Source organism: Alexandromys fortis, unplaced genomic scaffold (assembly GCF_014885135.2).
Source record: "Alexandromys fortis isolate MF-2015 unplaced genomic scaffold, M_Fortis_MF-2015_v1.1 scaffold_7, whole genome shotgun sequence".
Lineage (NCBI taxonomy): Eukaryota > Metazoa > Chordata > Mammalia > Rodentia > Cricetidae > Alexandromys > Alexandromys fortis.
Genome location: NW_026067920.1, coordinates 14,081,346 through 14,105,533, shown reverse-complemented (window position 1 = coordinate 14,105,533; position 24,188 = coordinate 14,081,346). Strand labels below are relative to the sequence as shown.

General features: G+C 46.9%; 1 protein-coding gene across 7 annotated transcripts in view; it reads left to right on the top strand.

Moving 5' to 3' along the window:
- Cobl (cordon-bleu WH2 repeat protein) overlaps positions 1-24,186 on the top strand; it is a 227,738-nt gene extending 203,552 nt beyond the window's left edge. For all 7 annotated transcript variants that reach the window (XM_050141257.1, XM_050141262.1, XM_050141259.1 and 4 more), the window contains 5 exons: positions 1,603-1,700; positions 2,882-4,767; positions 6,685-6,804; positions 7,726-7,989; positions 22,992-24,186. In XM_050141257.1, the coding sequence (XP_049997214.1) occupies positions 1,603-1,700; positions 2,882-4,767; positions 6,685-6,804; positions 7,726-7,989; positions 22,992-23,009 (2,386 nt within the window). In that variant the 3' untranslated portion in view covers positions 23,010-24,186. The remainder of the gene's footprint in view (positions 1-1,602; positions 1,701-2,881; positions 4,768-6,684; positions 6,805-7,725; positions 7,990-22,991) is intronic.
- Positions 24,187-24,188: the final 2 nt, after the last annotated feature.

Genomic DNA, 24,188 nt, shown 5'->3' with positions numbered 1-24,188 from the left:
TTAGGGTCCTCTTTGTTGTTTAGGTTCTCTGGGATTGTGAATTGTAGGCTGGTTTTACTTTGCCTTATGTCTTAAAGCCACTTATGAGTGAGTACAGATGATATCCGTGTTACCTTACTCAATATGATATTTTCTAGATCCACCTATTTGCCTGAAAATTTCAATATGGCATTATTTTTTCCACTGTGTAGTACTCCATTGTGTAAATGTACCACATTTTCCTTATCCATTCTTTGTCCAAAGGGCATTTAGGTTGTTTCCAGGTTCTGGCTATGAACGTAATTGAGCACCTGTCCTTGTGGTATGACTGAACATCTTTTGGGTGTATACCCAAAAGTGGTATTACTGGGTCATGAAGTAGGTTGTTTCCTAATTTTCTTAGAAATCACTATACTGATATCCAAAGAAGCTGTACCAGTTTGCACTCCCACCAACAATGGAGAAGTGTTCCCTTTACCCCACATCCTCTCTAGCATAAGTTGTCATCAGTGTTTTTGATCTTGGCCATTCTAAGGTGTAAGATGGAATCTCAGTGTTGTTTTGATTTGCCTTTCTCTTATGGCTAAGGATGTTGATCAAATGATCCTTAAGTGACTTTCAGCCATTTTAGATTCCTCTGTTGAGAGTTCTCTGTTTAGGTCTGTACCCCATTTTTTTTATTGGATTATTTGTTCTTTTGATAACCAATTTTTTGTTACAGTGGGCAAAATGTTTTCTGTCTATCTTGCCATGGTCTTTATGGTTACAAAAAACAAAATCCAAAAGTAGTTCACCTCTGTGGGTGGCACAATCAGGTTTCCCAAGTCCTCATAACTCCCATCTTCTGCACAGTGCAGGAATTAAGATGCAATAATATGAAGAAAAAGAGACACACCAGACAGTTTGAGAGTCCCTGATTGTAGAGGAATGGCTTGTTCCTCCCTTTCCAAACCTTATAGGTGGATCGCTGCAAAGGGGCAGCACCGAGGGAGGCACGGGGCTTGCAAAATTGAAGGCCTGATACTTCCCATACAGCCCCATGTGCTCCTCTCTGAGAGTCTCTCTGGCAGCACAGGAAGTTCAAAAGTGTCCTGTGGCAGAGCTAAAGCCCATGTGACTGCAGCCTGAGGGACACTGGTAAAATGCAGATGTTCAGAAACAGGCTGACCCGTTAAAGTCTAGCAGGGAGACACAGCCCTGGCATCATGACATACAGCTGGTCATCAGGTGCCTCACTTCTTAGAATTCCAGGTGTGGTGCAACTTAGATATGTACATGAAACCTACTAGCATGTTTACTTGGCTGGAATAGCAGAATGGAGACATGTGGACCACAGTACAAATACATGTGGTTCAGGCACTGATAACATTTTGGGAGCTAATATTAACATAACACTCCAAATATATCATCTGTGACACACATAGCTTGCATGTCTTATACAATATACAGGTATATAAACATCACTTATGCAAACATCTGTCTGTGTAGACAAAGACAGCGGTGGCCCAGTGAATGTGGGGACTACTTAATTTTGAATATGAACTGAAGTTTCTGGAATGGAGTACTACGCACTAATCATAGTAGGAAATTAAGCACTCTTCCTTTCTCTTTGGTCTTCCTCAGAAACGAGAAAGTCACCATGCCTCCAAATGATGATGAAGACCTATTCATTACCGGACACTTCCATCAAACCCTGGCAGAGCTTGATAAAAACCTGGAAGGTAACAGCCACAAGCCTCCTACTTCACTAGCCTCCCATATGACCTTCTAGGCAATCACTTTTTTGAGTAGTTTGGTGTGACTGCACAAGGAAGAAGTCTCGGGATTGCAGCCTGGTTCGGATGTGTTTTGCCTGTATGTAAGGGCTGAACTCCTCTCTCGGGTGAGGGCTCTTCTTGAAGTCTACTTTTTGCAGTATTAAGGAAGTGTCTCAGTAGTTTTCAAAATATGTGACTTGCAATACTGCTTTTGTGTGTTCGGTAGTAGTCTACACACATTGAAGACAGAAATATCCAGGGTGCCAAAATGACATAGAGAGACACAAGATGGCACAAAGGGAAGCAGCTGTCTTTATTAAAACGTTAACCCTTCCTTACTTGGTAAAATACACAATCTTCTGTCCATGATAAGCAGCCTTAGCAAGGAGCACCCCGTGGCCCTGCTGCTCCTTTAACACGTTCCTTGAAAAATAACACTATAAGTTAACGGCTGATGCCGATGACTTCAGTAAGTCGTGGGAACTCCTTTAGACAAAGGAAGCTGCACTACTCTTTTCTTCCTACTCAAAAATAAACTAGAGAAACAAAACAGGGATAAAAATCAGGCATTCAAACCAACCCTGAGTTCGTTTAATTCGATTTTCTGTCTCTTCTCATCGGTATTCGGATGACACAGCTGGGAATCTGTAGCGGCTGTGTAGTCTCCCACACATTGTGACCACATGACCCACTGCGTCCTTTAGTGCTATGAGGAGTTGGTATGGTACCGAAGACATCAAAGCTCACTTATTCTCTCTTGGAGAAAGAAAGCTAGGACAAGTCATTCTCCGTATCTTGCTTCTAGGGGGGCACGGGAAATAGGAAGGGCAAAATCTCGGGGCACTTGAGAACATTTTCCAGAGTATCAAACGTAGGAATCTGTTTTATAATTGGATGACTTGGCAAGACGTGGTGACTAAATGTCATGGGCCTGCAAACGGCTCTCTGCTGTATGGTGAAAGTTGCGATTCTGGTCTCAGGCAGATAGAGATTATAATCAAGATAACATTTAGCATACATGCTTTTAAAAAAACACAGTAATAATCCCTGGGGAAATCAAAATATTGGCTATGCTCGCATTAACTCACTGGAAATAGTACAAGGGGCACCAATTGGTCACAAATTGTGTTTGTCCTTCTCTGCAGGAATGGAAGACAATAATGAAACAGATACAAGCTCCCTAACCAGCTCTACAAATGGTGTTTCTAACCACAGCCTGCAAGAAGCCACCATCCCTGATAATGGCATGGATGACATCCCCGTTACATTTATCGGGGAAGTTCCCGATGAGCCTGTTGATTCGGCACTGTTCGCCAGTAGAAGCAACAATGCTGTTTCCTTTAACATAGGAGACATGGCCAACCAAAGATCTCGCCTGTCCCCATTTCAGACGGAGCATAACCAGCCGTACATAAGGACAACCACAAAAGAGCCTGACCACTCCCCTCCTTCCCAAGAGATCAGAAAGAGAAATCAGTCTTCAGCCTTCGCCAGCACATCTGAAGACGAGAATCCAGTTGAAAAAGACCCCAGAGTTACTTCATATGTTTCAAAGCTTTGTATAGATGGTCTAAAAGCGAAGGATAAGGGCAAGGTGAATGGTTCTACTCAGAGCGAGAAGACACAGGCAGGTCACAGGGTAAATTCACTACCAGTCAATCAAAAAGACGGTGACCATGAAAGCTCCACGTCAGCACTACCACCATGGTCTCATCATGGTCAGACCTCAGGGGGAAGCTATGGACTCAGACATGGCTTGACTACATACAAAATTGTTCCTCCCAAATCAGAGATGAGGTATTATGACAGGGATGTGTCCCTCTCCACTGGTGCCATTAAGATCGACGAACTGGGGAATCTGGTGAGTCCTCACATGAATGGGAGCAGGACCATATCCCACTCATCCGCGATTGTCGAAACAGACGCACAGCCTATTGGAAAAGTCAAAGAGTTCTGGAGGCTCAACTCAGTGGAAAAATGCCTCAATGGGCCGGCAGAGTGTACAGCCAAAAGGCCCACCTCCATCACCACCACTGCCACACCAGCGAGACCGCAGCAGGATAACGTGCTGAAGGCAGCCTTCACGCTGCCCACTCCCCAGCAGCAGCCTGCCCCAGAGGAACATGGGGCACACCTGGAGGAAGAGAGCAGCCAGCCACGCCCAGCAGGCTCTTGTCACGTGAAAGTGCCAGCAGCTCACCCCACAGAAGTTACATTCCTCAAGCCTCAGAGAAGAACGTCCAGCCAGTACGTGGCCTCTGCTATTGCCAAGAAGATGGGGCCTCCAAAAGTCCATGCTGATGTGGTGAGACCACATAAGAAGACTGCTGAAAAGGGTCACGAAGAACCAAAGCTGGTTAGACCACCTCCCACGGGGAAAGACAGTGATGCTCCCAACCTGTGCTCAGAGGCGCGACAGCTTGAGCACGGTTCAGACCAGGGCTCTGTCTGCCTTTCCAGCAACTCTGGTGTGCAGATGCCCGCAGGGGACCATCCCAGGTTAGAGGTCAGCAGCTCATATGGAAAGTCATCGACTCAAGACTGTCCGGCTGCTGTCCACAGAAACTCCAATTTCCTCCCAGTCAGATCTTCCCAGAGGGATCATGTTTCTGTGGGACCAAGCTGTGGTTTCAATGGAAAGCAAACTACAAGTAACCAAAAGACGAGCTTACCATCTAACCCCACACAGGCACCGGAAAGGACGCCCCCGCCCCCTCTGCTCTTGGCAGAGGCCCGTAACTCTGGGAGGATACTGATGAATGGTTCTGCACGGGCCTCAGGAAATTGTGAGCCTCCTCACCGTCCAAAAGAGTCTAGCCCTACCAGCTACATCATCTTGCAGACAGAGGAAAAGCCTAGTCCGTTAACTACAGATGTTCAAGACACAGAGGATGCTCCATCATCCAGCATTTTTGGGCCAAAGAAAAAATTCAAGCCTGTGGTTCAAAGGCCACTTCCAAAAGACACATCTCTGCATAGTGCCCTAATGGAAGCTATCCACTCATCAGGAGGGAGGGACAAGCTCCGCAAGGTGAATGTGGTGGGCATCAGGGGTTGGGTGCAGGGACCCCTGTCACAGATCTTGAGAATGGGATGGGAGGGAAGACTGCAAAGCCAGAGCTGCAAGTTTGTGGGTTTCATTTTAACTGCATTCTTTCTCTTTCTTTTAAGGCATTTGAAGAAAGGCACTAGAGAGGCTGATGAGCTTTAGCTTGTCAGAGCCCAGAAGTGTAACAGAAAAGATGTCAATCAATAAACCTCCATCCACTGGGACAGAGTAGCAGTGAGGTCAGGGTGTGGGGCTGTCTATACTCTGGTCCAGAAGCACTCTGTCCACTTTGTGTTATTATAACAAAATATATGAAAACCTTAGGAAAAGAAAAGATTCATCTTGGCTCTAGGTTTGGAGGATTTAGTTCATGATCAGTTAGCTTATTGCTTTTGAGCTTATACCAAAGCAACATAGTATAGTGAGAACACATGTCAGGTCAAATGCTCACCTCATATCCAGGGAGGTGGAAGAGACAAGTGTCCCACCATCCCCTTCAAGGATCTCCTTCCAGTGACCTTGGACTTCCCACCAGGTACCACCTCCTAAAGTCTCCCCCAGCTCCTAATGGTGACAGGCTGAGGACTATGCCTCATGAGCTTCTGGAGAGCATCTTGACATTTTGAGATAGTAAGACTCAATCACTTCTGTACAGCCATGTATTGATACACACAGCTACACATCCTGAGAGCTGCATGGCATTTGGTTTCATTGTTGTGTGATCGTCATGAAGTGTCACACAAGCCTACATGGCAACAGGCCAGCAGTCAGCAGGAACTTCTTGTTACATCAAATGACATCAAGAACAGATGACACGGATGCTGCTGGCATAGCAGGCCTCATCATTTTGGAGGAAGATAAAGGAATAAAACCGTTTCCCAAAAGTAGTTGTCCATGCCAGCATAAGCAGAGGACCTATCGTATAGTTAGTGCATTATACAGTAACAAAGTCAACTGTGTCATAACTCAGAGTGACAACTGCATGTAACTGTGTGTCATACCCCTGTGTCTACCAGTACAAAGCATAGGCTTGCCTACACTAGCATCACCCCAAATACCTGCAAAATTCATTGCAGTAGGAGAGTAGTATAGTTCCTTTGTCACCGGGAGACAGGAATAGTTCATGTCTTTTCAGACTTTTGAGTCTCCTTCCATCGGTGTGGTTATTGTTGACTGAAACATTATGTGAAGGCATGCCATTGTCATTCTACAGTAAAAAAGCAAGAATTCTGTGGACCTTCTCCACTATCAGCTCATTTAATACATCAAAATATTATTACTAACCCAGTGCTAATAATGAAGAGTTATTGCTTCTGTATTTCAGTGGAAACAAGGTAGGAAGAGTCTAAGTGGTCGGGCCCGATGTCACCCGCTGACATTCTCATCCAGGATTTCATACAAGATTTCCGTAGATTTACAACATGTCAGCTCGGGAAAGCTGGGGGAATAGCAGGAAGGGTTTCATAGTAAAAGACAGCATTGGCTGCAAACCCAAACCTATAGCCTTTGATTCTCAGACAGCTGCCCCTCAGCTCACTACAGGATTACGTCATGGGAGTCAGAGAAAGTTGAAGATACCCTAAGTTGAAAAGCCTTAACGCACTGAGCTCAGCTGACCTTAGTCCCACCTCCCTGCACGGGCCCAGAACATTTATATTAACCTACAAATGTGTTGCATGACTCAGTATAGTTTTTTAATACTATGCTGAAACTAGAAAAGAAAATCGTTGTGTGCATTTGCTTTGATACTGTGGCTGAGCAGAAAGCTCTTCTGTGACCTTCTAAATGGACCTTTAAGCAGACAGATTGAGTGGCGTTGATGCTGTAGGCCTCGGCTGATATGGAGTTAGCCTTTCCTTATTGTCTGAACGAAATATGTTGACTTCATTAATATTCTAGACTGCAGAACACACCTCAGAAGGAAGGCCAAAGAAACCGTCCTACATGGAGACAGAGAGCGAGCGATCTGCCCTTCTGGCAGCCATCCGGGGACACAGTGGGACTCTCAGCCTGAGGAAGGTGAGGAAAAGGACCTCCCATACATAACTGGTTTAGAATCCTGCCTACCCTTCTCCCCAGCAATCTGGGCCAGTACTGCCAAGTTTTCATTACTCTGACTAGATGGCAGGCACCATCAGACCTGCAAAATTCTACTCGCTCGGCACGTTGGCACCCAAATCCACAGAATGAGGCAGCTGTGTGAAGCCAGCCCTGAACATGTACTATAGGCAGAATATTAATTGAGCTACATAGTGCACCTGTGGCTGCCACGCATGGGATTTAAGGAATTGATGTGACTTGCGCATTTCCCCTATGGTTTTAGTGTGTGTCACTCCCAGCCTTAGTTAGTCAAGTTTGTGTGCCTGGCTTCTGTTTCTGCCCTCACGTGTGAAGGGAAGTTAGAGAGTACTCCTGCCATACTTGGTGCCTCTGAGCATGCTTTGGAAGAGGGCGGGGATATGTGTGAGTCACCAGCGGACAGATGTCTGCTTCCTGTAGTTTATCATTAAGGAGCCGTTTGCGGGTCACTGTGACATGAGTAGCCGTGTGCTGTATTCTTGGAAAGGACCTCTACACAGATTGTAACTCTCTGAGTCTGGCAGGCTGCTGTAACAGAGCACTGTATGCTGGGTGGCTTAGGAACAACAGAGGTTTATTTCCTACAGTTCTGGAAGCTAGAAGTCAAAGATCATGGCAGCCACAGAACTGGTGATTCAGGGGGTTGTCTGAACAATTCTGGCTCAATGTACCTTCACACCAAGGCTTCACATGACAGAAGGTTCAAGGAACTCTCTGGGGCCTCTTTTATAGGGTATTGATTCTGTTCATGGGAGTTCCATATTCATGATCTCGTCACCCAGTGTCATCACCATGGGGTGTCACAGATGAGACAGGGTGCAGGAGCACTCAACTCTAGTAACCTCGTCACTGTCTCCTTAGGTGTCATCCCTTGCCTCTGAGGAGCTCCAGAGCTTCCGAGATGCTGCACTCTTGGCCCCAGGTCTAGACAAAGCTCAACAAGAAGACCATGGTCCTCCACCTCCACCTGTCCTGCCCCCACCACCCTCTGCACCCTCCCAGCCTCCCTCAGCCTCCGTAACGGTTTCTAGGTTCAGCACCGGCACCCTCAGCAACACAGTGGATGCCAGGCAAGCCTTGATGGATGCCATTCGCTCGGGCACAGGAGCTGCAAGACTGAGAAAGGTGGGTGTTGGTATGGGTAGCTGAAATGGAAAATAATTGTGCAGCCCAGCTTCTGGAGGGCACCACAGAGGAGTGGGCAAAAAAAAAAAAAAAAAAAAGAGAAAGCCATCTCTCCATACTAACTGCTGCCCGTGTGACAACGTTTAGGCTAAACCCACTTCTGAACCCCTCCTAACCCAAAATCAGCGCTAGAGGAGGGGACAGACTGAGGATGTACAATGTGCTTCCTAGAGCTTCTACTAGGAAAGCGGCACCGTAGACTGCAATGGCATCACCTAGCCTCCCTTACCCACCTTCATCTGCCTCTTTCTGCCAGCATAATGCATAGCTCTTAGGGACTTCAAAGTCTTGCAGAAGAGCACACACTTTTTTTCTACCCTCGGGTCTCTTTTTGTGCGGTCTAATGCAGGCCGGCATAATTCCTACCTAGACACTGCAGAAAACTAGAGGCCCTGAAGCAGGAACAGTTCCACCTGGCTTCCAGGCTCTGTTTCAGCCCAGGCCTATGCTGTGAAATCACTGACTTCTGTGGTTGCACAGGCCTCCTGGATATGGGAAGTTATGCTAATAACAAGAGAGCTAGGGAATTTTAGGTTTTCTAAGAGATCATTTCTGTATCCTGAAGTGTGCTGTCCCTGAAGAGGTCGGTAGAAAGTTAATCCTCACTTCATATGTGAAATGTTCAAGGCTAGAGAACCGGAGTCCCTTGGCTTAGTCACACATGGACTGGACTTAGCACAAAAGGTTCTTGCTGCCCAGGCTGTATCCTCTAAGGAAAGCAGGTTACCCATGAAGCGGAGGCTGGGCTACTTTCATATAAGGCTGCTGTTGTCATGAATCAGACAGACAGATCTCCTTAGAGGAGAGGAACAGTCCCTAGGACATGTGGCTGAGAAAAATGTGTCCTTCCCTCGGCACAGCTCCATCGACACTCATAGGCCACCAGCTCTTTTGCTCTGCCAGAGTCTCACAGGTACCCCTGAGTTGCACTTTTCCAAGCTCCCTCAGAATCTACTGGGCTCAGTTCCCTGGCTAGCCCCCACCTCCCTGGGCTTGTCCCGTTTTGAGGACAGCCATGGATGTACAGGTGGGACCTTTCCTATCAAGGATTGTTGTAATAGGGAGCGGTGGGCTGCGTCCCCAGCACCCGGCCGCCCGCATGCCTAGCTTATGCCCCGAAATAATGACACGGAAACTGTATTCTTTTAAACATTGCCTGGCCCATTAGTTCCAACCTCTTATTGGCTAGCTCTTACATATTGATCTAACCCATTTCTAACAATCTGTGTAGCCCACGAGGTGGCTTACCAGGGAAGATCTTAAACTGCGTCTGTCTGGAGTGGGAAAATCATGGCGACTGCCTGACTCAGCTTCTTTCTCCCAGCATTCTATTCTGTCTACTCTGCCTACCTAATTTTCTGTCCTATCAGAGGCCAAGCAGTTTCTTTATTACTTAACCAATGAAACAACAGATAGAAAGATGAAAGGATGTAGTCCATCTTCACTGGAGGCATAGCCCACTTCAGTTTTCTGTCCAGCAGCACTGGAGACTGACACGCATCAAACAGGCTCCTCAGGAAGGGGAATGGGGGCTTCATTCAGGGCGCTTTGAGTTTCCCATGTCTATGGAATTGTTGTATTTCTGAACTTGTATCGTGAATGGTTGAGATGGAATTCTAGGAGTCAGAGGAAGATAAGGGTGAGTACAGCTCCGAGGCCCCTCTGGGCCCCTGACAGCTGTTTCTCAGAGCCCCGTTCCCAAGCTGGTAGTTCTGGACCTCTTTGGGGAAGTCCTAAGTAATTGAGTGAGAACCATCACCAGTCTTTGTTTTGAGCTCCTAAAATCATGTTTTTCGCCCGAAAGGCTATAGGCAACACCTGGGTCCTGAATCCGACTTCTCAGAAGTTAGAACCCATGTGTCAGCTGAGTTAAACTGTCTACAAGGGGATTTTACTCTAAGGCTTGGGGTAGTTATGTGTCTTGTTCACTGCTCTAATAATATTCTAAAAAAAAAAAAACCGACTATAACCTACCTGAGGCTTCCCTTCCTGCCTTATCAGTGAGCTAGTCAACCATGGTTTGAAACTTTTAAGTAGAAATTTCCAGGAATAACAATTGATGAATTATAGCTAACTTTCCTTATAGCAAATGGGTACTAAAATTATAGCTCTTAATGTCTCCCGGAGCTAATGTGTGATACAAACGTCTCATACTCAGAGATGTGTGGGTCTAGTTGAAAGCACAGTACTTAGACTCTAGTACACGCTACAGTTGTAAGCACCCGGGGGGAAGCTATGGAGAGGGAACTGCAGACGTGAAGGCTGCGCGCACACACTTGTTCTCAGTGTTTCACACGTTTCACTGGCTGATAGTTGAAGCTTTTCACAATAGCTGCTACTTTCTCCTGCGGTCATGAAAAGGACACTGGGTCAAGAGGAGCTAAAAGCCAAGGCTATACAGCTAACAATTTTAAAACTTGGGCTTGCTTTCTCTGAGACCGATTTTCTCTGCTTTGCAGAGAGGTAAAAAGAAGCAAGGCTGAAACAGTCGGAAAAAAGAGACTAAGTATTTAGGGAAGTTAGGGGTAGATGTGAAGGACATGGAATGAGGATGTCTGCACTGACATGCAGCTGGAGGTTTGGAGGTGAGGAGGGAGTTGGCCAGTGTGCACCCCAGGCATGCCTGCAGGAAAGGTCAGCACAGCTAAAATGTTCTAGCTGGGACAGGAGCCTCAGCTGTCAGTTCTCACATGATCTCAGCTTTCGGTCAGCTGCTTAAATGGAATTCACAAGACCAGGTTTTGATTATTCCTTGGGTTGACTTAGCTCTTGGGTTCCCCTTATTCGCTCTGGAAAGTGTGGGTCAGTAAATGTTTAAGGATTTATAAGGCCTGTTTGTTTACAAGTTTCTTTGGGAGCTCTTAGCAAATTCAGAGTCTCCCAGTGGAGACTACCCCCGTGTCTCTTTTTGTGCGGTCTAACACAGGCCTGCGTATCTCTTTCCCACCTAGACACTGTAGAAAACACTGACCCCCGAAGCAGGAACAGTTCCACCTGGCTTCCAAGCTCTGTCTGAGCTCGGAACTATCCTGTGAAATCACTGACTTCTGTGGTTGCCCAGGCCTCTTAGATATGGGAAGTTCTTCATCTGACTCCCATGATTCCATCTGAGCCATTCGTGATACAGGTTCAGAAGTGTACCAATTCCATAAACATGGGAAACCCAAAGGACCTCAACCTTGGTGAATTCACTTGAAACTGGGTCTTGGGTGATGTGGGGCAAGATGACACTGAACAGGTTCTTGTCACTACTGTGCCCAGATGACCTCTGCCACCTGCTGCAGAATGTGACTTAGGAAGCCAGGATGGGATGACATACCCTTCTGAGCGGCCCCCAGCAGCCCCTCTGATGGGGAGGGAGTGCAGGTGCTCATAGGCTACACAGCCATCTCCTGGACAGTGCTGGGTCCTTAGGGGCACTGGTTTGCCTTCCCCCCGCAGCTTCTGTAGAGCACTAGGTCTGGGCATCAGGAAAAATGCTCACAGTTGGGGCGATGGATTCGGAAAGCTGATAGGTGCTGATTTCCTGCTGTGTGGACCACGGGCTTTGATGGCTCTGGAGTGTGAAACACACAGGCTTTCTCTCTTACTGTTTCTTTCACTTTCTTCCCCTCTTTGATCCAACTGACCTTGAGGAATATCCAGAACGATTGTGACTTTTGCAGCCTGCACTGAGCTCTCTACAGTTAGGCATCTGTGTGGCTCTTCACGCCTGGGTGATCGGTGTAAGCTCCTGCTCAGATGGGTCCTTGAATCTGGCTCTCCAGGACTTTGTAAAAGGCTGCAGTCCACATGGCAGGATGCTTTCTGACACCGAGAAAGCCCTTTCTCAGCTCAGATCCTGGGGCGGGAGACTTCCCCAAGGTTTAGAACTTTAAGAACAAAGAAACCGACCATGGCAGGCAAAGTGAGGTGGTTGTTCACCCTACTGTGATGCAGAGCTTCTTGGGAAGATGCTGCCCGTGATCCAAAAAGGTCAGCTTGATGGAGAAAGAATAAATATCTTAAAGATGACATCATTGTTTCTCAGAGTCCACAGTTGCCTGCATGGTGGGAGTGGCCCAGATCTCTGGCTATTGACAGCTGCCAGTGCAGCTCCCAGCTGCCTGATTTGCTTCTCCTTCCATACGAGGACACATGCAGCGCCGCTGTAACCACTCAGGTTTCTTCCTAGCATGCCCCCCTCTTCCCAAAGATAGGTTTCAGAGCACAACCCCATCCCCGTGATAGCTTCCTCCTTCTCCTTTCAGTCCTTCATTCACAGCAAAGGTAAAACAGCCTTCTGCTCCCATCTGCTTCGGCAGATCTGTGCTAAAGGAATTGTTTCACGGGGGCCTGGAGCGTGTGCACACTGTTTCCTCTTGTCTGTGTTTAGATGTAAACATGCGCATGGCAGTGCTTCATCCCGTAAGCCTTCAGCGGCACCTTCCAGGATGCTGGCACGGGGACAGCTGAATGGAGCCTCGCTGTGCCTACAGAGAGCACTGTATCAGAGACACAAAACAAGAGAAATAACTTTTCAGACTCACTGAAAAACGTTGTTAGAATCCCCACCCCACAGCACAGAGAGGACATGACCAGCTCCCGCTCTGTTCCCCTGGGAGGAAAGGCTGTGGCTTCCATTTGATAAATAGGCAAGTGGGGTGCTGATAGCCTGCGAGTTTTCCTGGCAAAGCATTCATAGGTCAGCACCTTTGCAATGCCCAGACATCTTATCAGCTCCTGGCCGCCTTGGCAAAGGCCCACGAGCCACGCTGAGCTCACACAGCACAGGTGCCCTCTTTCCCACTAGAGGAATCACAGATGCAGACACATGCATGTCATGTCTCTTGACCTCAACAGGAAGCCCCAAGAACTGATTAGACTTATGACGTAATCAGGAGGTCCCAAGCTAGGGAGGAGAAAAACAAACCTCTTCCTTTGCATCTGAAGGGAACGCTATGTTCCAGGGACTAGGGAACAGAAGCCTGTGTCAGCACAGACCTGACTCCTAAGTACAGCTGCTTTGAACACTGGGCCCAGGTTGTTCATGTGTAAGCCTAGCTATGTGTAGTTAGATTGGAATGGCCTCAAGACAGGCAGTCAAGATGTTCCTGTGACAGCACCCCCACGCTACCTGTTGTCTCTCAAAGTGGAGCTGGAGTAAAGCGTGTCAGGCAACTACCCAGTACGCTCATCCTTCCTGTTTTTGTATGCACTCTAAACTCTCCAAAAGGCTCGTTCAGTCCCCAGGCTGGCTCTGTTCTCCCACCTTGTCACTATGTCATGTTCCCTTCATAATGCAGGTCACAGTTCCGAGTTCCTGAGAACTAGTGTGAGAACTATTGGATACGGGCCTCTGCTTGCACAACATGGCCTTACACAACCAGGCTCACCCCTCATTGTATCCGCAGCCCCATCAGCAGCTGCTGGCATAGAGTGGGCACTGGGTCACGAGCTGAAAGGGGAACTGGGAGACTGTGCCTCATTCATGGTGTTCTGCAAATCTCAGCCCTCCTGTTGCATCCTGTTGTCCATACACCAAGAGGTCGCTGCCCATGAGAATCAGTAGAAAATCTTGCCAGATATCCGATTCAAATTGGAAGTTCAGACCTTCCTTTCCTTGGGGAAATGAAATGACCTTAGGACATCTCCAGTCTTCCTTGCTGGCCTGTTTGCACCCTCAGCTGTCAGTCAGCTGCTGTCTCCCCTAGACTCCTCAGTGCCTAGAGTCTGCCCACCCAACCTGAAAGAAAAGCACTTAATTAGAGAATTTCCTGCTCTCTTGGCGATTTCTTTCTATAAAACACACACACACACACACACACACACTTCATTCTCCAGCAGCAGCATTCCCAGAATTCCCAGAAGCACTGTTCACTTCACCTTTTTCCATGCAGAGAGTATTCTCCTTGGCAGGTAGTAGCAGCTAAGGAAGAAGAATAAAAGTAGCTTCCCGTATTCTCTAGTGACCCCTGAAGAACTTTTCTTCTTGTCTAAACAAAATAATACGATACCCTTTTAGGAAGCATGAGTCTTGGAGGAGGTTCTAGCGTATGGCAACCTAACTGATCTCTGTTGGCACCGCCTCTCTCCTCCGTGCACACACACTTGTCTCCCAGGCTGCTGCTGCCTGCTGGCCACAGAAGCAGACTCTCAACAGTAGGACCATCCCTGGTGCCCATCTAGATGGCAGTAACTCAGCGGTGTAGCTGAAGCCTGAGCTGTCATCATTCGCTGTCAGTATACACTCAGGCTTCATTGACAGGTACCTGCCTCCCTAAACCTGCTTCAGTGACACTCTAGCTAGATCTTTCCCATGCTCTCCTTTGCGGCTTTCTTTTTATATATACATAAAATAGAAAGTATGAGCATTACTTCCTCCTCCAAATTTTTTTCCTAACATACTGAGAACTGTTCCAACCCATGGTGCATCATCATGGTGGACATGACTTCCAGACCCTCTACACTGTCTGTGAGAGCCAAGGATGGGCAGCTGCCCTGCCTCCTCTGTCTGCCTTCTCCTTCCGTCACCAGCTTGCCCCATTCCCACTTATCCTCGTGTGTCCTGAGAGATTCTCCTAGGTAAGGTATCATCATTCCCCAGGAAAAATGCTCAAGTATCCTAGCATTAGCACTCTGGGAGTGCTCACTCAGCCCGTGGCTCCATGCCAAACCCTCATTACAGATCACTAACCCTGGCCCTGGGAGGTGATGTAGTCTGTGTCTGTCATGTTCTCCAGAAGCCCATATGCCCAAAGAGAAGCCTAATGGGAGTTCTAGTCATTGTGGGCCAACTCCTTCTGCTCTCTGCTTCTCTCCTGTGAAAGGAACGCATGTACCCTGCCGCACATGCCCTACCTATCCTATGCTGCCTCTGGGATGTGCTTCCATAGACTCAAAACCTTGAGCTGACCCAGTTATGGGCTGAGACCTCCAAAACCAAGAGCCACAGCAGCCCTTTGCAATGTGTGGGGAAGCATGGCAACATAGAAGTGCCCCGGAACCACACAGTGAGTGGGTGTGCTGGCCATCCATCCTGCTGGGCACCCTGCGGAATGATCTTGGCCCCCTGACAGCGCTATACAGAGACCTAGCTCTCATCATACCAGTGGAAGACACAGGGGTGGCAAGGGTGTGAGCTTCTCTCAGAGCTTCCCCCAGCCAAGGTGCAAGTCCACAGTCCACAGCGTGTGCTCCTGGCACTCACACACATTGTAGTTTTACATTGTGGGATTTTTTTTTAAATGAACTATCTCAAGGCTGGCTGGAGGGTTTGCTTGAAAGCCTGCGTAGGCTTCACAGCCATTCCTTACTCTGACTTCTATAAAATGCAGCCGAGCAAGCTCCATTTCTTTGTTTTTGCATGGAAAGATAGTTTTTATCCTTTTTTTATAGGAAAGATTTTGAACATGTTAAAAGTTGAGATAATTGTGCAGCAAACATCCCCGTGTCTAGCCCCAAAAGCTTTTGATGACAGCTTGCTGTATCTGTTTTATCTCACACCGTGTCCATCCTCACACTCTACCCTGCTGCCTACCTGCACACACTGTTTCTTCTGTTGTTGAAACAAGCTCTTGCTGTGTGGCCCCGGCTAGCACTGAGCTCAGGGTCTTCCTGTCTCATCTTCAGAATGCTGGGATTGTAGGCGTGTGACCATCACAGCTGGCTTAGGATTTTACTTGTGTGCAGTGAAAGTATATTGAAAACATTAGCATACTTGACTCCTGGGTGACTTCACCTGCATGCTACTGGAGTTTGCTTTGTACAGTTGTTTTTCAGGTGAACATATACATAGGGTGCTATGCACACATTTAAGGAGCTCACAGGTCATTTTAATGGGACTCCATCCTAACCATCTTGAGATTAGTTTTTTATAAGAATCTCAAGAAGCATAGAGCTTACAGGTGTGCCAGGATATGCATATGTGTGTGTGAGTGTGTGTGTGAGTATGTGTGTGTGTGTGTGTGTGTGTGTGTGTGTGTGTGTGTGTAATTTGTAGCAGTTCATACTGCCTGCTTCTGCCTTCGCATATTTTGTGTAGGCTGAGAGGGGAGGGCAAAACAATCTGGTATAGTTGGGAGACTGCTAACCCGGAACAAGGGAGGTGGGCCAGTAGAATCAAATTACAGGAGGGAGGACACAGCTTTTTAAGTAGACTCAATGGGTCTCTGGGAGCTATGACAATATAGAAGGTAATTTCAGGGATTGGATTTATCAGCCTACCTGAAGCAGCTAAACATTTAGGAAAATGTGACTTCAAAGTTAATAACCATTAAACAACAAGGTCCGTGGTCTTTGAGAGACATCATAGCAGATAGTGAGGCCTACATCTAATATCTCCTTACCCAGCTGTAATGTAGAAACAGTGCTGACCCAGGCCCATTGTTCTTGCTAGGGTTCCTGCTATTGTGATGAAATGCAGTGACCAGAAGGATGTTGGGTAGGAAGGGGTTTATTTGGCTTACACTTTCACATCCCTGTTTAACATTGATGGAAGCTAGGACAGGAACTCAAGCAGGGCAGGAGTCTGGGTGGCAGGAGCTGATGCAGAGGCTGCAGAGGAGTGCTGCTTACTGGCTTACTCCTGTGGCTTGTTCAGACTGTTTTCTTATAAAATCCAGGACCACTGTTCCAGGTGTGGCAACACCCACAATAGGCTGGACCCTACCACATTGCTAATTAATTACCAATTAAGAAAATACTTTACAAGCTTGCTTAATTTGCAAGTCTGAACTTATGGATACATCTTCTCAATTGAGGTTCCCTCCTCTCAGGGGACTATAGCGTGCGTCAAGTTGACAGAAAACTATCCAGCACACCCATGAACTCTTTGTTTGAGATGCAAACCTGCAGTCTCAGAACACCAACGCAGTTGGCATTCACAGCCAGTACTGAAGAGATTGTGACACAGAAGTCCAGAGACCTGTAGGATCTGCTGGAGTATCGAGCCCATACAAGGGAGGCTGCAAACAGAACCACCAAGAAAGACTGGGAGAGGAGACTCTGGAGCTCTTGTAGGTGGAGAATAGGGCCTTCAAGTCTTCCGAAGCTGGACTCAGCAGTGGGCAACAGTTTACATGGTCCTGTACTGTCCCCAAATCTTTCCAACAGGGGTCAAAGTAACTCCAAATGACCGCACCTCAGAACAAAGCTTAAGGATATACATATGAATGTGAAACCATTTAACACTCCAGGCAAAATTAGCACCGTCTGGCGTCCAAGCAAAGCTGATCAGGTAACAAATGGAAAGCCAGCCTGCAGCATTAGTCACTGAAGATGGCTCAGACATGCCCCATAACGAACCCAGATACTAGAAAACAGTGATTCATGACCATAACAGGATTAAATTATAAATTAATAACAAAATGGCCTTGGGGAAATCTCAAGTATTGAAGTAATATAGTTCTAAATTAAGTAACCCATGGGCAAAAGAAAAAAAAAGAATGAGGAAGTAGTTTGAGGTGATTGTGAATTACGCCATGAAAGGGTTGATGCTGCTAAGCGGTGTGCTTTCCAGAGAATTCCATGGTGCTTTGCTATTCTGTAGCTGGGTTATGTTCTTCACTCGGAAACTAGGAAAAAAAAAAAAAGAGCGAAACTAAAGTCTAAAGTTAGCAGGGGAAAAGTAAAGGTCAAAGCAGGAACCAATAAAGTAAAAGAGAAAACTGATTTTGAAAGCATATGGGTAAGACTAGAATAGGATATATCAAGAGAAAAAGATTCTTTGTCAGTTTTGGGAAGGAGACATTTATATCATCACATGGATTCTGCATACATCATAAGAGACTACTATCCAAAGGGAGTATCACACACGACTTCATGCCATGGGTATGTTACTTTAAACACATCAGCTTCAAACTACGAAAATACAAATGCAGAACTCCAGAAGAAATATATAAGTTGAACAGCTCCAGGTCTGGTAACGAAACTAAATAATAAGGCTTTTACTAAAAGCCTTCACACACTCGAGCACACACACACACACACACACACACATATACGTTTGCGTGTGTGCATAGACACACACACATACGTACTTCCAAACTTCCTAGATATCTTCACCAATAACAAGACCTCTAAACAAATTCATCCCAAAAGCTGAAGAGGAGAGCAGGTCCCAACTTACCCTATGAATCTACTAAGATTCCACTGTCAGACAAAGACAGGTAAGAAAAAAACAACATGAAAATGATGCTGTATGGTGGCCCAGAGAAATGTGTCCCAGGAGTGCAAGGCTCGCTAACATTTAAAGTCTATTCCCATATGAACCATTCTTTTAAGTCATGCTAATAGATTCCTTTGAAGCATTTGACAGTATACTTCGTTTCTCATGAAAACTCCGTAAAACAGGAAGAAAGGCATTTCCTCAAACTGATAGAGGCCGTCGGTGAAAACTGGCAGCGAACCCATACGTGACAGTAGAACGTGAGAAAGTCAGAACACGCCTGTTCTGTCTGACCTTCTTCACCGCTGGTGGAGGAAAACAAAAGAGGAGGGCATGACGATGGGTGCATTGGCGTTGGCATACGATGCTTGCAGCAGCTTCGTTTATAACTGCCTCAGAATTGTGAAAAGCTGCCTATCAGCAAGCAGTCATCAGATACGCTGTGTCCATACAGTTAGCTACTGTAATTACAGCATTAACAGCAACGTGGATGACTGCAGCAATACAGATGAATGTCAAGACAATTATGCTGAAAACAACCTGGCCATAAAACTTAGCACATGCCATATTGTTTGATTGCTATAAAATTCTGGAAACTCTAAACTCCTTTGTAGTGCTGGATTATTGGTGGCCTTTGAGGACGGAAGGGACTTTAAGGAAATCTTGAGAGTGCTGTTGTGACCTTGATTGTGACTGTGGTGCCAGCAGTCCGTGCTTTGTTAAAACATAACAACTTAATCCCAACACTAGGGGCAGCAGAGGCCTCTGAACTGTTTATAAGTAATGGTCCAGCCTGGTCTAGATAATGAGTTCCAGGCCAGCCAAGACAACTTACTGAGACTTTGTCTTCAATGTGTGTGTGTGTGTGTGTGTGTGTGTGTGTGTGTGGTGTGCACACACACAATCTATCATCTATCTCATCTCTGAGAGAGAGAGGGAGAGAGAGAGAGAGAGAGAGAGAGAGAGAGAGAGAGAGAGAGAGAGAGGTGTCATATTTCAGTTGTCACTACAGTAATCCTTTATAACCAAACTCTCCTTCCTTCCATGTACTTCATCCAGACAAGCTACCTAATGGCTGTCCCTACTGGCATGCCCTCTTGCCCTGGTACTAACCATCTTCTCCTGACTTTCTTCTTCCTAGGATCCTCCCCCCCCTTACCCCAATGGTCACCACAAAGGTATTGGATTCTTCTCACCCTACAGGCTTTCACCACAGGGAATCAGAGAAAATCTTTTGAGCACTTTACTGGGTACTTTTTAAAGAAGTGGCCCCCTGTGTTTCTCTCGACCCTCTGGACACAGTTTTCCTGGCTTCTTGATGTTCTAGACTCTGAAGTGAATTTATTCTGTGGGTTTGGATTAACAACCGAAACCTGGCTAGAGGAGCACAGAGGGCGGGTTCTGGAGTTGGAAGGAAAGCACTATTATAAAGGATGGGCTCCCTACTCTATAACCCTACAGATCTCTGCCTGCCTGCTGCCCTGTACTTCTGGCCATGCCAGAGTCCTTCATGAGGTATCACCCTTGCCCATCCTCCACTGTGGCCCTTGGAGCTGCCTCTTCATCTTCTTCCTAACTCATAGCCTCTCTCAGCTTCCTTTGTGGTGTATATCTTTTATGGGACACTGATGGCCCTGGCGGAATCTCCTCCTGGACCTTCCAGGTGGTCCCTGCTATGCTGTCCACTCCAGCCCTCCCCAAATTTGTCTGTGGCACCTGCAGGCAGGCACCCTCTTTCTGAGTCAGACAGAGGCAGCTGACCACATTCTGACCTTGCCTCACCTCCTCCTCTCCCCAACCCCATGACACCACCTGATTGCATTAGATACAGGTCTTGTCCTAGCCATTGGACCCTTAACCCTCTATCTTCTTTGCTTCTTCTCCCAGCACAGTGAAATTTATCTTAGCTATGGAATGTGGTTATAGCTTCCCTACTCTGCTCCCGACCTCTTTTCCCTTCTCCCTTTTTTCTAATTGAATTATTTTCGAAAAAGCTGATTCTTAAATTTATACATTCCAGCAAAGGACATATGATAGGCAAAATAATCTTTAAAATCAAAAGGAGCGAGGCTAGAGGGCATACATTAGCTGATATTAAGACTCCTTGTATAGATACAGAGAGTGAGGACAGATAACTACAGCAGCGGATACAATAGAGTCCAGAAAGCAACCAGTACAAACAATCAATTTGCAACAGTGTTGCTGAGGCAGTTTAGAGGAAGAAAGTCACATCAGACTCACTAAGCCTCGGATCTCCCGGGGGAGGGAACACAGAAGAGATTTCACGGGTATGCTAGCCCTCATCCTGTCATAACCAGGAACTAATGCAGCCATGTTCCTTCTCACTTCTGTTGGCTTTTAGAAGCTTTCTGCAGGGTGTCTGGAGCCCTGCACAGACAGAGCTGCCGTGGGTATCTTGCTTTTGCTTCTGCTGGAGATGGAGGAGCAAAGCTAGAACACTGATGTGGAGAGTTGCAGGTGTCAGATGGACTGGAGAAGTCCTTGTAAGGAACCATGGTGTGGCCACTGAACAGCTGCATAATTGGTAGCTGTTAGTAGGGCTGCCACCTCCATCGCCTTGCTCCCAAGCTTCACTAGGAAGGCCGACCCAGAATGTGGAGGCACCAGAGATCAGAGAATGCTGAAAGAGCTAGGAAGGTATTACTGGGCCCACATGAAGACAACAGGAATTGAGCGGCACGTGCAAGTGGTCAGAGGATCCGTGCTCTGGGTAGGATTCACTGAACCAGCTGCATGTGAGCATTGATCTAGAGGCTCCCAGCTGAACGTGCTTTTTGTACCACAGGTCTCTGATCGAATGTCACTAAACAGAAAGTATTCATTTGATTGCAAAGCTGGTATATCCACCTCACCTGTTGCGCTGCCATCCCCACAGGGTCATCATTCACACATTGCCCCCATTGCTGCATCACAGGTGGAAGCAGAGGGCCACACCACAGCCTTCATCCACACATGCCATAGGTATTAGGTCAGCTCTGGGGCTGATGGTGCTGGCATTATCTCCCACCATGTCTGTTGCTGCGAGACAAGGCCACAAGCAAATGGCTGAAGGAACTGCACATGGTGACTTCTCCCAGACGGCAAGCCCATGAGGACGATGTCCAGTGTCACTGGGCTGGAAGCACAGCAGTGAGAGTGCAGAATTGTTCCAGGCCTGGACCAGACACTAAGCCCTTAGTAGACACGGCACTCCTAAGGACCTAGTCACCTCCCAAAGCCGCCACCTGGGGCTGAGATGTTCAGCTTACACACATGAGGGAATACACTCTTTCAGACATAGTGTGCCCATTCTTCTTGTGTTATAGTAGGGCGGTTGGGAAGACCCAGCTAAATGGAGACCCCTTTGATGGAGCAGAGCCCTACGCATGCAGGTTGAGGGTGGAGGAAGGGAATGAGAACGGAGGATTGGAGGGTTATAGATATCAGATGGACTGGAGAACCCCAAGCCCTTGTGAGGGACAACTGAGAAAATATACTCGGGTCAGACAGTCAAAGGGAGGTTCTTCAGAATGAGCTGATATTTACAGGGGATCTACCTATCCCATAATCCAAAGTTTCATCAACAAGACTGCAAAGGGAGGGGACCCCCTGACTGTCGAGGTGACTGAGGTAGAGGGGATCCTACAGGATTGCAGGGGATGCATTATTGGTACTTGTAAAGAAAAAAAAAAAAAAAGAAATTAGAGCTGTATATGCCCGTGGACAGAAGACCTGTGCTAAGATAAAAGCTATATGTGAGCACTTGACTTAAAACACAGTTCACCTTGCCTTTTTATGAGGCAAAACTCCTAATGACAGTGATAGTATGTCACTTCTACCTTGAGCTGACATGCAGATGAGCTAAGATTTGCACAGTACACGTGGTACCCGTCTCATAGTAGGTAGACCAGTGCAGTACACATGGTACCCAACTCATAGTAGGTAGACCAGTGCAGTACACGTGGTACCCAACTCACAGCAGGTAGACCAGTGCAGTACACATGGTACCCAACTCATAGTAGGTAGACCAGTGCAGTACACGTGGTACCCAACTCACAGCAGGTAGACCAGTGCAGTACACGTGGAACCCGGCACAGAGCAGATACACTGGACTTAAGTTGGGTACTGTCGACCCATTGTTCTTGTGTGAGTTCTGAAGGAATCTGTGTCTTTTGAGTATTTGCTTTGGTGGATAAACTGAAAAGGTAGAGCACGATGCTGAATTCTCTATCCAGCACTGTCCAAACGGTTTCCCAGTTTGATGCTCTAGGAGAAAGACAGTGGTTACTTCATAGGAAATCCATTTCTGTAAAGCGTGATCAGAGGCACTAGAGACGGTCCCCTAGACCAGGATTTCCTGTTGTTGGTCTGTCAAGAGAGAACTGAGCCAGCAGAAGCTGTGTGGCCCTTCCTGCTAAATAGAGGATGAACTTCCCTGCTCCTTCATCCACATCACAGACTGGTCATGCACTTCACATATGTGGCAGCGAGTAAGCCTGCTAGGGTTCCTCACTCCAGGTATTCCTTCCAGCAGGACTGTAGGTGGAGGAACACAGGAAGCAATGAGTATAGTTTGGGGGAGAGACCTACAAACAAGTACCTATGGACACCACAATGCTTTTTCTTTCCTCACAAGTCACTGGAAGATTACAGTATATTTGAATTTGCAAAGGCTCTTTGGGACAGTAAGCAGCATGGCCATTCGTCTAGACTTGAGTTCTCCAACACATGCATGTCTCTCTTCTGTACGCTTTGTTGCCCACAGAGACAGTGACTCTCCCCATCTTCACTACAGGTCCCCTTGCTCGTGTGAGGTCCTTCGGCTGCAGAAACCACCTGTACAGCTCCCAGGATCATCACTAAAGGAATCCACACGACAGGAAACGAAACCATCAAGAAGTGGTACTTCCCTGTCTGCAGGCCAATGCCCACAGTGGATTTTTCGGTGTTCCTGCATAACAGTCCAGGGGGAGATGGTGCTTTGCTGTGGGGCTTTTGTGCCAAGGACATGCGATCTGCCTCTGAATGCTCACAGTTGCCAATAAACTGCTCTTGTTGGCAGAGTAATGGGAACACACAGGCTGAAACTCAACACTCACACTTGAGTATAGTTATGGGCACAAGGAATCATGCCTTACACTGATTTTTGCATCTTTGAGACTTGAACCACATACATGTGGTTAAAATCACTTGTTTAAGATCTTTTCAATTCTAGGTGGATAAAAGCATAAATCAACAGAAAGTTAGATTCTATCACATGCTACATGAAACTCAGTTTCTGGAGTATGAAGAGTGATGGAGGAAGGCTGCTACAGGATGGCTTTTGCAGGATAGTCAAGCATAAGAGTTCTATTCCTCATACAGTGAATCCTCACACCACAGATGATCTTAGACCATGATCTGACCAACTAAGCTTTCAACACTCAACTAGTGTTGCCCAGACTAGGAATCCTCCTTGACTTTGTGAGCAGGACATTCCTGCAAGGAATGTCCTGCCTCCTTATGAGATGATGGGAAGTAAAGATCAAAACACTGGATCCCTTTTCTTGAGGCTTGTGTCCCACTTGTATAGCTGTCCCCAGTGCCCCAGGAGGCTATGAAGTGCAGCAGGCCACTCTGAAGGAGCCTTGCATGGAGCCTGAGACTTCACCACTAGCCTTCAGAGATCCTGCAGAGGGCCAAGGAGCACGGTGTTGGGTGCTTACATGTCACCAAGGGCAGTCCAGATTGTGCTGCGTATTCTGTGACTTACATTTTATCCTGACACACTTCAGCATGGTCCAGCAGCTGCTCTGGTATTATCTGACCGTCTTAGTACATGGTGTGTAGACACCATCTTTAAAGCATTTATGATCAGCAGGAAGTTTTGTGGTTTTCTTTCTTTCTTTCTTTTCATGTGTCTCTAAAACCTTTTCTTATATGGAGAAAACCATGACAGCAATAGAAGTCAAAAGCAGTTCATGATACAAAATTTCTGCCTTAGTGAGAAATA